Here is a 13,290-nt window from a genome sequence, read left to right on the forward strand (position 1 = left end):
TATTTGCAGACATTTACCCTGGGGTTAGAGACGATCACTGTCTTAGTTTCTGAATGACCCATTCAAGTTGGGAAGCACCTTTCAGATGGTTTAAGGAGATGAATAATGACAATTCTGGAATGTTCCCGTTTGTCCTTGTGAGACAATGTGGTTGTTTAAATCCGCACCAAGTCAGGTGACTCTCGGCTGCCATCTTTGTAACCCTTTTATGTTGATTTTTAAAGAACATTGAACAATTCAGCACAGGAACAGGCCCTTTGGGTCTCCAAGCCTGTACCAGTCATGATACCACCCTTGGCCAAAACCCTCAGTATTTCCTAGTGCCGTGTCCCTCTATACCCATCCTATTTGTCAAGATTCTTTTTGAACCCTTAGAACATAGAACATACAGTGCAGAAGGAGGCCATTCGACCCATCGAGTCTGCACCGACCCACTTAAACCCTCCCTTCCAACCTATCCCCGTAACCCAATAACCCCTCTTAAACTTTTTGGACACTAAGGGCAATTTAGCATGGCCAATCCACCTAACCTGCACGTCTTTGGACTGAGAGGAAACCAAAGCACCTGGAGGAAACCCACGCAGGCACGGGGAGAACATGCAGATTCTGCACAGACAGTGACCCAGCGGGGAATTGAACCTGGGACCCTGGCACTGTGAAGCCACAGTACTATCCACTTGTACTACCCTGTTAATTCATCTGCTTCCCCAACCTCCTCTGGCAGCGCATTCCAGGCACTCACCACCCTCTGTGTAAAAAAAACCTGCCTCGCACATCTCCTCTAAACTTTACCCGACGAGCCTTAAACCTATTCCCCCTAGTGACTGACCCCTCCACCCTGGGAAAGAGTGCCTGCCCATCCACTCTATCCACGCCTCTCATAAACTTGTCGACCTCTATCAGGTCACCCCTCAACCTCCACCGTTCCAATGAAAACAATCTGAGTCTATTTAGCCTCTCCACATAGCTAACACTCTCCAGACTAGGCAATATCCTGGTAAACATCCTCTGCACCCTCTCCAAAGCCTCCACATCCTTCCGGTAGTGTGGTGACCAGAATTGTGCGCAATGTTCCAAATAAAAGAAAATTCCACGCAAGAAGTATCAAGACTTTACATAGATACATAGAACATACAGCGCCAAAGGAGGTCATTCGGCCCATCGAGTCTGCACCGACCCAGTTAAGCCCTCACTTCCACCCTATCCCCATAACCCAATAACCCCTTTGGTCCCTAAGGACAATTTAGCATGGCCAATCCACCTAACCTGCACGTCTTTGGACTGTGTGAGAAAACCGGAGCACCCGGAGGAAACCCACGCAGGCACTGGGAGAACGTGCAGACTCCGCACAGACAGTGACCCAGCGGGGAATTGAACCTGGGATCCTGGCGCTGTGAAGCCACAGTGCTGGCCACATGAGCTACTGTGCTGCCCATAAGTTTTATAAGTAATGGGTAGGACTTGCCTTTACTGGGCATAACAGTAACTTTGTGTTGACGATAGTGGTTTTGGACATGGTAAAATTTCAATGTTGAATCGTATGACTATTGAAATGTATTTTGTTTTCTCTCCTTTTCAAAAGCCATATATGCTCTTTCATTTGTCACTGTTCATGTCTATTTCAGGAATATTTTGTTCAAGGGACAAGGGCTGGGCATAATTTGATACTTGACCCAGAAAAATACAGTAGCCGTACTTGTCATGCTGTTCAGTACATGCATCCAACTAAAATAAACATCGATCTCACCTTGGAGCTCATTAACTTCTTGGGTAGGTGAAAAAGAAAATTCCGGGATGATCTAATAAAACTTGCACCAGCACAATGAACTTGTTTCTCTGTACAATTGCTTGCTAATGAAGAGTGTGTTTAAAAACTTTTGTTTTTATTTGGTTTTCAATGGTCTCAATTTTAAAAAATCTCTCACATTTTAGTTCATTGAAAATTAAGCAATTTTTTTTTTTTAAAAGGGCAAAATGAAACATTTAAATGTGATGGCAACTTCTGAAGTAGCATAATAGTAACATTTTAAATGATTCCTCGAATCATAGAATGATTGCAGCAGAGAAGGGGGTAATTCTGCCCACTGTCTGAGATGGATCTCAGAAGGAGCAATTCACCTCCTATCACTCACCCGCCTTCTACCCCTAGCCCTTTTTAGATGATCCAATTTCCTCTTGAATGCCTCGATTGAACCTAACTCCCCCACACTCTAAGCGGAAGCATTCCAGATCCTAATCACTTAGTACATGAGAAAGGTTTTCCTCATGAAGCCACTGCTTCTTTTGCCAATTACCATAAATCTGTGCCCTCTTGTTCTCGATCCTTCCACCAAATGGAATGGTTTCTCCCTAACTACTTCTGTTTCTCCCTAACTACTCCTCATGATTTTATATACTTCTATCAAATCTTCTCTCGATCTTCTCTTCTCCAAAGAAAACATTTCCAAACTCGTAACTGAAGTTGCTCATCCCTGGGACCTTTTTTGTGCATCCTTTCTGTACTCTCTCTCCAATGCATTCATATCATTCCTAAAGTGTGGTCCAACTTTGGGCAGGCCCAGAACATATGGGTGTAATTAGCCGGTCCCCTCGAGCACTGCCCACATCTATCCTCTACCCTCAGAAAATAACATCTCATCTGCGACACTGTACTTAAAACATAGCTCTGACAGGTATGCTTGCACCATAAAAGAGCTCATTAAAGTGGAGAAAAAAATACCAAATGGTCCATCTAGTCTATCAGGGACTGCATCATTGTAGCAGAGCTTTAAAACTATTGAGGTTTAAGGATCACTGGAAGCCAACGAGAAAAGCAGTAAGAGTAATCAAATGTGGAGGTGACAAAAACAAGTAATGGTGGTTTTAGTATTTGTGGAGTTCAGGTGGGTGGAGATGAGCAGATGTTACAGAGGTGGAATTAATTTGGTGAAGGAATTTGAAGTTTAATCCAGGATTCATTAGAATGTCCAGGCTACACATGGTCTTGTGCAGTACAAGACAGTGAGTGAGATGAAAACAGTGAAAAGGGAGTGAATATAGTGGTGGGGGTTGAAGTAAATCATTTCGGTCTTTTGTATGTTGACCAGGAAGACGTAACGTGTCTAATATTTGATTTTAGGTGTGCAACCTAATATAATGGAGGTGATTTGGGAGAGGCGAGGGAAAAGGAAACCTGAGTGTCATCATTGTAAATGGAAAAGATGGTTGAGTTGAGGCATAGCATCTGTGGAATGGAGCGTGATCTTTGCAGATGCTGGTGGTGCCAGCAGAGAATACATTTGGCATGCAAATGTTGATGTTGGCCAGAACTTTGAAAGTATTGTAATAATTTCTTTAAGTTGATTAATTTTATTTCCTTTCAGAGAAAAGTGCCCCGTTCAGAGCAATTCATGGTGCAGTGTTAGTGTTCTTACCAGGTCTGGCTTATATTCAGCAACTTCATGATCTTCTAACAACAGACAGAAGGTTCCAAGACAGGAGAAGGTACATTTTCTTCTCAATTTATGACCAGTATTTGAATTATTTATTGACTATTAAAGTTTAATTTTATAAATAGTACTAAGAAATACCTGGATAGGAATTGTGAAGAAGTACTAACCACCTTTGTATTTTAAATATCCAGTTACCAATGCTGTATACAAGGCCTACTGTATCAGCTATTTAACCCACAGCTTTTCCCAAAGCCATTTAAATGAGGAAGAATAGCCCTGGAACTGGTATCTAAAACATCCAGGTGGCTGACAGATTGTAACTGGACTGCACAGGCCCTTCTGTTATGCTGAAGGCAGACTTCTGCCTCACAGCTGGTGAGGATACTCTACAAATACATTATCCAGAGGCAGGATGCATGAACACAAGTTTGTATACCTTGATGCCTACCTTTGTAAGGTTTAGGATTTTGAGGTATAAAACCCTGCTAATTTAAAAAGAAATTAGGAAGTCTGAATTCTGAATTTCTGACACTCGCATCTTCTGTTGGGTCTGACCTGTTGTGTTTGACCCAACAATGTACGAACGTCTAATATTTGTGAATTAAGCAGAATTTATTCAGTAAAATGTGACTATGCTTTACAAGAAGCAGCGACGACAGCCCGGATACTCTTTCCTCAAGGGCCTACGATTCCTTTAACGCTGACAGCACAGCTAAAGTCTGTTTTCTTCTGTCTCAAAGTAATGATGAACCATGTCTCAGAATAAGTATACCATTGAAATAATGGTAAATCTATGCTAAAATTGAAACTAATTCTCCAACTTTTATCCCCCTCTATTCATTATTCAGCACATCCTTTTTTGGGGAATGTTCCAAATTCACCTTTTCTATTGGCTATCGGGTGCAAATCATCTGATACTTTTGTTTTACAATATCTGCTTTACGAGTTGTAAATTGAGTCACAGCTTTATCACTTCGCTCTTCAGACTCCAGAAATTTATATTTCATTACAAACAAATTACACATTTCCTTTTGTTACTAAACAGTCATAAATAAAGTCACATTCTCTTGTTAACATAATTGAATCCATTTTTCACTGTTCCGACACCCTGGGCTAGTTTGCGATCAATTCAAGCTCCAATTGACCCGGAGTCACAACACAAGTGAATTAACCAATAATTCTTTGGAAAATACCCAAAGACTTTGGCCCTTGGCTGCCCAATAATTCGTCATCAGGTTTGTAAATATGAACACAATTATTGTTTATTTGTAACAAGAACTATAATGAAATATACAACACATACAACTGGTTAACTGTGATCTAATTCCTCATTCTCCACTTTAATTTGCCCCCCCCCCCCCCCTCTAGACACACATATACAAGACAGGCAAACACAGAGGGGAAGAAAGGGATTAAAAATCATAAATAAAAGGAAAATAGGTATTTGTTTCAGATAGTGGTTTCCAACACCTTACTCATCTTCAAACCTTACTTTCAGTTCATGGCTTTATTGTAGATACATCCTGGTGTCTGTAGTTTCAGAAATACAACAGTCGGAGGCCTTTCTGGAGAGGGGGAGGAATGTTTTTGACTTTGTTTACAACCAGCAAATGCTTTCCTGTAGATTCAATTATTCAGGTTCTCTGCAGCCCCAGGAATACAACAGTCACCGCCTTTCTGGAGAAAACACGGAGGAGAGAGAGTAGGACCTTGTTCCTGTGCTGCCACAAGTCAAACTGAACTCCTTGACAATCATTCCATTGGGGTAGGGTGAAATTGCCGCCTGTTACTGGGCAGAGTATCGTCTTTTGGGCCAATTGATTGGCCACCAGCCAATCAATCAAACCAAGTTCCACCCTATCTCCTGCTCGGGTGCCGACAATCTGAAGCTCCTCCTGTTCAAACTAGCATGGACTAGCAGAGTGTTCTCTCCTGTCACTTCTAAATTCCTTATTCCTCTGCTGCTTGACTTAAATTACATGTCCATTAATCATCCATGAATCAGAAATAATAACTGCAAAATAGAAGAAAGGGAAAATCAGGAAATAAACAGGAAGGGAAAATGCCGGAAAATCTCAGCAGGCCTGGCAGCATCTGTAGGGAGAGAAAAGAGCTAATGTTTTGAGTCCAGGTGACCCTTTGTCAACTTTGATTACACCAGGGGTGTAATTGAAGCATTGTAAAAAGCTGGGGTTAATGGAATGTTGCTTGGTTTGAGGGGAGTCCATGTAGAGTTAATTAGATTTCAACTTGGTAAGATGGTGTAATTATTGGGAGGAGCGAAGGTGTCAGGAATTTTGTGGAAAAGCAGTGTTCGGTTGGCCTAGCCACTGTTGGGGTCTGGTTAGGAATCGTAATAATTAAATTTGCCTTAGTGATGCATAAGTAGAAATTAGGAGAAAATATCAGGCAATTAGGAATCCATTTTTGGAAGTCCTTGTAACTCACATATTGTGTACGGATTCCTTCATTATCTCGGATTAGGTTGATAGCCTGAGCAAAGTAGTCATCTGACTTTCTTTTTAAATGTCATCTTTGTACTAACTTTGTTTCTGTGTTGCTAAATTTGCAGATACAAAGTGATTGCTTTGCACTCCATCCTTTCATCACAAGATCAAGCTGCAGCCTTCACAGTCCCTCCACAAGGCGTCAGGAAGGTAAGACTTGTTTTTTATAGACCCTTCTTGACATTTTATCCCAATGATGAAGCCCCAGTCTTCATAATTGAATTGGCAAAAATAGTACCCATGTATAGATATTTCAATTATTTTTGATGCCAGCAAATGCACCATAGAATCTTAGAATGTGAAAAGCATGAGTAGTTATTTGGCCCATGTGCAAGAGCTTCTCAGCTGGTCCAACTCTTCATTCCCCACAGTCCAACATTTGTTTCTCTCCAGAGAACTGTCCAATTCCTTTTCAAAGCTACAACTAAGTATGTCTTCACTGCCCTCTCCCTCCACGTAACCTGGACAATTCCCAACCTCTGACCTGATCTTGCAGCCGCAGTTTTATATGATCCAGTTAAGCTTCTGATCAATGATGACATCCACGTTGTAGACATATGAGCATGAATGGTCGTGGTATTAGTTCTGTGTTTGAAACATTTATACATCCTTCAGCAAATCATGTGTATTTTATTGTCCAGTTTCTATTTATTGCAACTCATGGTTAGAGAAAGGTGGTCTAAAGTGGATAGGTAATGAAATCCTTCGTAGCTTATAATTTGATCGTTTATTCCTTTAATTTACAGATTGTTCTGGCAACAAACATTGCAGAAACAGGTATCACAATACCTGATGTAGTTTTTGTCATTGATTGTGGAAAGACTAAAGAAAACAGGTTTGTTTTAAGATCAGGTATTTTGTCAACCTTTTGAGCACAGGCTAAGTTCTAACTGCCTTTCAGATTTTGAAGTTCAATAAAAGTTATGAAATATGTTTAAGAACTGTCTTGGTATTACAGATCCATATAATTATGAACAATTCTCATTTCATTCCTTTGCAAAAAGCTTAAGTATCAAATGGTAATCTGTTTGGCAATACATAATATAAGCAACTGAATTACATCAATATTAAATTATCTGGATATCATTCATATATTTTGAAATGACTAAACTATTGTGTAAATGTTCATGTATTTTAAATGTTTGTAGGTATCATGAAAGTAGCCAAATGAGCTCATTGGTGGAGACCTTTATCAGCAAAGCCAATGCTCTTCAGAGGCAGGGTCGAGCTGGGCGTGTAAGAGAGGGATTCTGTTTTCGTCTGTATACACAAGAAAGGTGACTACATATCTGTGACATTACTCATGTCAAACATGATCTCAGTACTTTTTGTCTAAAATTTTAGTGGTGAGAAATTCTTTGGTTATTTCTGAAGTTTATAATTTCAACAATCTAGCTTGTCTCCCATAGCATTGCTCCAGGACAAGTACAGCAGCTATCTAAGGAATGGAGCATTGCATCAGCACATTCATTGGGGAGGGGAGGAAGACATTGGGCCAGGGAACATGAGGAGGACAAGAAGCTGGGATTCAAACAAGGAAGGGATAAATTTGGCTTCTTATAACATGACACTTTAGGTGTTTGGAATGTTCCTGGGACAAACTTCAGAAGTGGGGGCTTCACTTTGAGGTTGGGATGGTGGATGTACACATTGGTTCTGTGCAAGACATAGCACACTTGCATCATCTATTACAATCCGTTTTATATATTTTGTTTGTGATTTCAAAATCATACTTCTGTATAAAACATGGAATCATAGAACAGAACAGCATGGCCTGTCATGTCCGTGTCAGCTCTCTGCACGAGCTTCTCAGCTTATCCCACTCTACTGCCTTTTCCCCGTAGCCCTGGAGATCATTTCTCTTCAGGTACTCTTATCTTGCAGGCTGTGCTTTCTGGATCCTAACCACTCCCTGCATGAAATAGCTTTTCCTCATATTGCCTCTGAATCTCTTGCTAATTGCCTTAAATCTGTATCCTCTGTTTCTGCCAATGGGAACAGTTTTGCCCGATCTACCCAGTCCCAGGCCCCTTATGATTTTGAACCTCTCTCAAACCTCCCCAACTTTCTCTTTTCAAAAGAGAACAGTTTCAGCTTTGTCAGCTTTGGTTGGGAATCTACTCTGCATCCTCTGTAATGCGTCCACATCCTTCCTGAAGTGTGTGCTCAGAATTGGATGTACTGGACCGTTTCGGGCAAACAAGCATTTTATAAAGGCTTGTCATCACTTCCCTGCTCTTGTACTCTGTGCCTTTTTATAAGGCCCAGCCATCCATATGCCATATTAACCACTTTGTATCCTACCCCCTTCAAAGATTTGTGCGCAAATACCCTTGGGTCCCTCTAGAATTATATCCTTTAGTTTATTATCTTTTCTTGCTCTTTCTCCCCAAATGTATTGCTTCATACTTCTCTGCATTAATTGTCATCTGCCATATATCAACCTGTTCCATAATCACTACCTTCATCTCGATTCACCATGCTTCCACGTTTTGTGGTGTTTGTAAATTTCAAAATGGTCTCCTGCACAATTGAGTCTCCATGCCATTAATATAGATCCAAAAAAGCAGTGGTCCTAAGACTAGCCCCTCAGGAACCTCACTAAATTCTTTCCTCAGACCTAAAAACTGTTCATTGCGACTTTGTTTTCTGTCACTCAGTCAACTTCATATCCATGCTGTCGCTGTCATTATTCCATGGGCTTTGACTTTACCAACACTTTAGAAACTCTTCTCCTTCTTTGCTCTTTATAATAACTATCCCAGTCATGTTAGGATAATTCAAGGGCGGCGCAGTAGTTAGTACTGCTGCGCCACAGTTGCAAGGACCTGGGTTCGATCCCTGCCCCAGGCCACTGTCCGTGTGGAGTTTGCACATTCTCACTGTGTCTGCATGGGTCTCATCACCACAACCCAAAAAGATGTGCAAGGTAGGTGGATTGGCCACACTAAATTGCCCCATAATTGAAAAAAAAAAATAATTGGGTCCTCTAAATTTATTTTTAAAATATTAGAATAATTGAATACTTCATTATAGCGACTACATTGTTTTTGCACCTCACTGTAATTCATTGCAGATCTGTTCCTCCATATGTTTCTCAATAGTTGGAGATCTACAGAGTACACCCAGTGATGCAATGCTCCCTCTATTGTTTCTGAGCTCTAACGAAATAGATTCTGTCCTTGACCCATCTGGAACATCGTTTCTCTTCTGAGCTGTAATATTATCTTTAATCAAGTTGTTTCTTTCCTTTCCTTTCTTTCATGAATATCCTATATCCAGGAATATTTACGAATCAGTCCTGCATTTTCTTTGAACCAGGTTTCTGTTATTGCCACATGTTATACTCCATTGTGCTCCCTGCAGCTCACCAACTTTATTTGCCACACTGAGTGCATTCACCTTGGTCGTAATTTCCGTGGAGACTGGTAACTTTTAAAAAGAAATTTGAACTCCTAATTATTAACATAAAAGACCCACGCAACTTACCTTTCCATCTATTTTTGTGCCGTCTTCTAATTTGGCTACAATACATTCGCTGCCTTCCTCCAAGTCATTCATATATATTGTAAACAGTTGCGGTCCAAGCACTGATCCTTGTGGAACCTGTTGTCTGAAACTTTAGACACTTACCAGTTTATATTAAAACTTGTTTACCCAGGTGCCCTTACTCACGAGACCAGCAAAGGAGAAAAGTGAATTTGTGGTTCAACCCGATTTTATTACAAAAGCTTTTTATCCAAACTCTATTTACAAAGCAATTCTAAATCCTTAAACAAATGTTATCAATGCTTCATTATCTATCTGAGACCCTTGTACTACCCGTGCAGTTGAGCTTGGTCAGGCTGCTTCGCTGGGTATGACTTCGCTGAGCTGTGCCAATTCTGATGACATTGCCTCTGAACTCGAGTCTTTTTTGCAAAGGTTGATTTTGCACGTCGTCTTCTGTCTTGTCTTAGCTCGGGGTGGAGTCTTCGTTCGGGGTGGAGTACATGTATCTCTTATACCCCTCCCTTGTCTCTTTCGTGCCCTTCTGGAAAATTCTCCGTAGCACCCAATGGGATTACCGATTCCATATGTGCAAGATGTCAGGAGCTCCCAAGGGGTCCATTCTCAGGCATACGGAGTACACATAGCCCTTTCCATATATGGTGTTGAGGCGCCATTGAGTCTGGCCGATAGTGGACCTGAGGTGCCTGCAAGTCTGGTAGATACTGGCCAATATGGGGAGGCAGTGGCGTAGTGGTATTGTCACTAGACTAGTAATACAGAGACCCAGGATAATGCTCTGGGGGCATGGGTTTGAATCCCACCAGGGCAGATGGTGGACTTCGAATTCAATAAAAATCTGGAATTAAACGTATAATGACGATTGTTGTAAAAACCCACCTGGTTCACTAATGTATTTTAGGGAAGGAAACCTGTCATCCTTACCTGGTCTGCCTACATGCCATTCCAGATGCACAGCAATGTGGTTGAGTCTCCACTGCCCTCAGGATGGGCGACAAATGCTGGCCCGGCCGGTGACACCCATATCCCGTGAACGAATAAAGAAAAAAAAGTACACAAACTAATATCTTTATTTGATTCGGGTTGAGTCCCTCCAGTCCCACTTTCCAGAACAAGTTCAGACTTGCCCTTGTTCACTCGCGACCAGTGTCTGTGTTTATTGGGCCTGTCCGAATTCCTATCAGACCTGGCGGCTCAAGCTGTTGACTGCTGTTCAATGTAGATTTGCAATTCTGTATGTGGCCTAGCTTTTCAGGCTGTTTTTAAAAAAAAAAAAAATGTATTTTATTACAAACATGTATCAAAACAGGTTACACCAAATAAACACCCCAGGAAACATAACCCACAACAATCAACTATACAGCCTGTACAGATTTCCCTCCTTTTTCACGCCTCATCCCCCAGCGACGAACTGCCCCTGAAACACGGTCACTAACATTCCCCCACCTTTCCTCAAATCCCCCTGAAGAGCCCCTTCACTCATACTTTACCTTCCCTAGTCGCAGGAAGTCGTAAATGTCACCCAACCAAGCCGCTAACCCCGGTGGCGATGCCGACCGCCACTCCAGCAAAATTTGCCTCCATGTAAACAGAGAGGTGGAGGCCAAGACTTTGGCCTTCCTCCTTTCCATGAGCCTCGGTGCCGTAGCAGCGGTGCTAACCACTGTGCCACCGTGTCGCCCTCACTCATAATTTGATGCTCTAATTTCATTATTTTAAAAGTTGACATTTTGGCTTTAGGTTTGATGCAATAAATTGTTCTTATCTTACTTTATAGTTCATTTATATTAATATAGAAGTTTACCAGTAGTCTGGCCCCACATGATTTCTTGACCTGTGATGTCACTTAATGATATTATTGCCTTTTTCTTTTCCATTTGATTCAGACTCTGTCAGTGCTGCTCTGCTCTCTTACCTCTCGTTGTGTCCAATTATTCAAAGATTATTTGCAGTTGTATTATTTTCTTAATTGGTTACATGTGTTTTCCATTCTAGTTTAAATCACTGCCCTAGCTTAGAGAAAAAATATCACTTGATATCACCTGCTTGCTGTCCTGAGACATCATACACAGAATCAGAGAATCAATACATCACAGTAGAAGGCCATTTCCCCAATGCATCTGTACTGGCCTTCTGAAGAAGTAATTCCGATAATGCTACCCGTATGATTCCGGACCAGACTCAACAGTTGCTATGATACCGGACAGAAACTCCAATATTTTATTTTAATTTTGTTAGACTGTGAGGAAAGGATACTTCGCTCCAGGAGTAATTTCATGCGCAAATAGGGATATGTTATATTAAAACAAACTTTATTAATAACACAGTGCTTCTAATTTTAGCATTACAAAGAAAATAGCTTACAAGTACCCATTAAACAATACTTAACAGTACAATTAAGTAATCTTAACTGCAGTCTGTATCTCCACTCAAACAAAACTCCTCTCCGGTTGCAATCCACTTTTAAGTACAGTTAGCAGACTCAGAAATTCTTGCTATAAAGATATGTCTTGGATAAACCATTTTGAGCAAGAGAGATCCTTCAGGAACCATCTGCAGATTCTTGCCTGTCTCAAACTACTGTTTAATCTGCCAGCCTGGGACACTGCTTCTGTCCTGTACACCGGCAAATCTTTAACTTAGTGTTTGGAAAACAGTTGCTTGTCTGGTCTGGCCCCAGTCAATTCTTTAACCATACTGTTTTTCCCATAAATGGCTAGTCTGTCCACAGATCCAAACTCACAGTATTGAGATCACAGCTTCTTGTCTGTTCACATCCCAATCTAAAACTAAATGGAAAAAACCCTGAACACCTGACTGCTTCAGCCCCTGGCTCATCCCAATAACTGCACCATCTTACTGAGGCCAAACACAATGTCTATAATTATTTACTCCCAGGGAACCCTCTTAATATAAACAAAAGTCCATTAGCCCAAACTTTTACAATGTTTTAACTGCACCTGTGTCTCCAAAAAGCCTAGCTGTTTTTCAAACCAGCATTTTTAAAAACTTGACTGCAGCAGTCACATACTAACCCATGCGTTAACTCTTACTGCATCAAATACACAATACAGCGTATCTGAAATTCTGACATTCATCACACTACTCCCAAACTTTTTTTCAATACTTCTGTAATTTTTTCATTGCAGATAATCATTCCATTCCCTTTTGAAAGCTGCAGCTGATCTTTTGTACTCTGTGCCCCTATTGATGAAGCCCGGGATACTGTATGTTTTATTTACCAATCTCGCAACTTGCCCTGTCACCTTGACTTATGCAAATAAATTCCCAGGTCCCTCTGATTCTGTACCCTCAATAACCCCTCCTGTTACCTCTTCAGCACGACTTGCCTTTCACAAATTTATGCTGACCTTACTTAATGAATCCATGTTTTTCCCACTGGCTCTAAATTTTGTCCTGAGTTATCATTTTGAAAAATTTCCCCACCACTGAGAATAAACTGACTGACCTGTAGTTTCAAGGCTTACCTTTCATCCTTTTTTGAACAAGGATGTAACATTTGCAATTCTCCAGATCTCTGGCACAAATCCTGAGTTGAAGGAAGATTGGAGAATTAATATAATAATAATCGCTTATTGTCACAAGTAGGCTTCAATGAAGTTACTGTGAAAAGCCCCTAGTCGCCACATTCCGGCGCCTGTTCGGGGAGGCCGGTACGGGAATTGAACCCACGCTGCTGCCTTGTTCTACGTTGCAAGCCAGCTTAGCCCACTGTGCTAAACCAGCCCCTACAGGTTTAGCCAGTGCCTCTGCAATTTATGGAATTATGGCCAGCGCCTCTGCAATTTCTACTTTCTTTCCCCTCAGTTGCTTGGATAAAA

At 41.2% G+C, this 13,290-nt stretch overlaps 1 protein-coding gene across 2 annotated transcripts in view; it reads left to right on the forward strand.

Annotated features, from left to right (window-relative positions):
* Window positions 1-13,290, forward strand: part of dhx29 (DEAH (Asp-Glu-Ala-His) box polypeptide 29) — a 179,185-nt gene that overhangs the window by 110,116 nt on the left and 55,779 nt on the right. For both annotated transcript variants that reach the window (XM_072497035.1, XM_072497036.1), the window contains exons 15-19: window positions 1,626-1,770; window positions 3,363-3,483; window positions 6,004-6,088; window positions 6,685-6,773; window positions 7,087-7,215. In XM_072497035.1, coding sequence (XP_072353136.1) covers window positions 1,626-1,770; window positions 3,363-3,483; window positions 6,004-6,088; window positions 6,685-6,773; window positions 7,087-7,215 — 569 coding nt within the window. The remainder of the gene's footprint in view (window positions 1-1,625; window positions 1,771-3,362; window positions 3,484-6,003; window positions 6,089-6,684; window positions 6,774-7,086; window positions 7,216-13,290) is intronic.

The sequence above is a fragment of the Scyliorhinus torazame genome, chromosome 3 (assembly GCF_047496885.1).
Source record: "Scyliorhinus torazame isolate Kashiwa2021f chromosome 3, sScyTor2.1, whole genome shotgun sequence".
Taxonomy (NCBI): domain Eukaryota; kingdom Metazoa; phylum Chordata; class Chondrichthyes; order Carcharhiniformes; family Scyliorhinidae; genus Scyliorhinus; species Scyliorhinus torazame.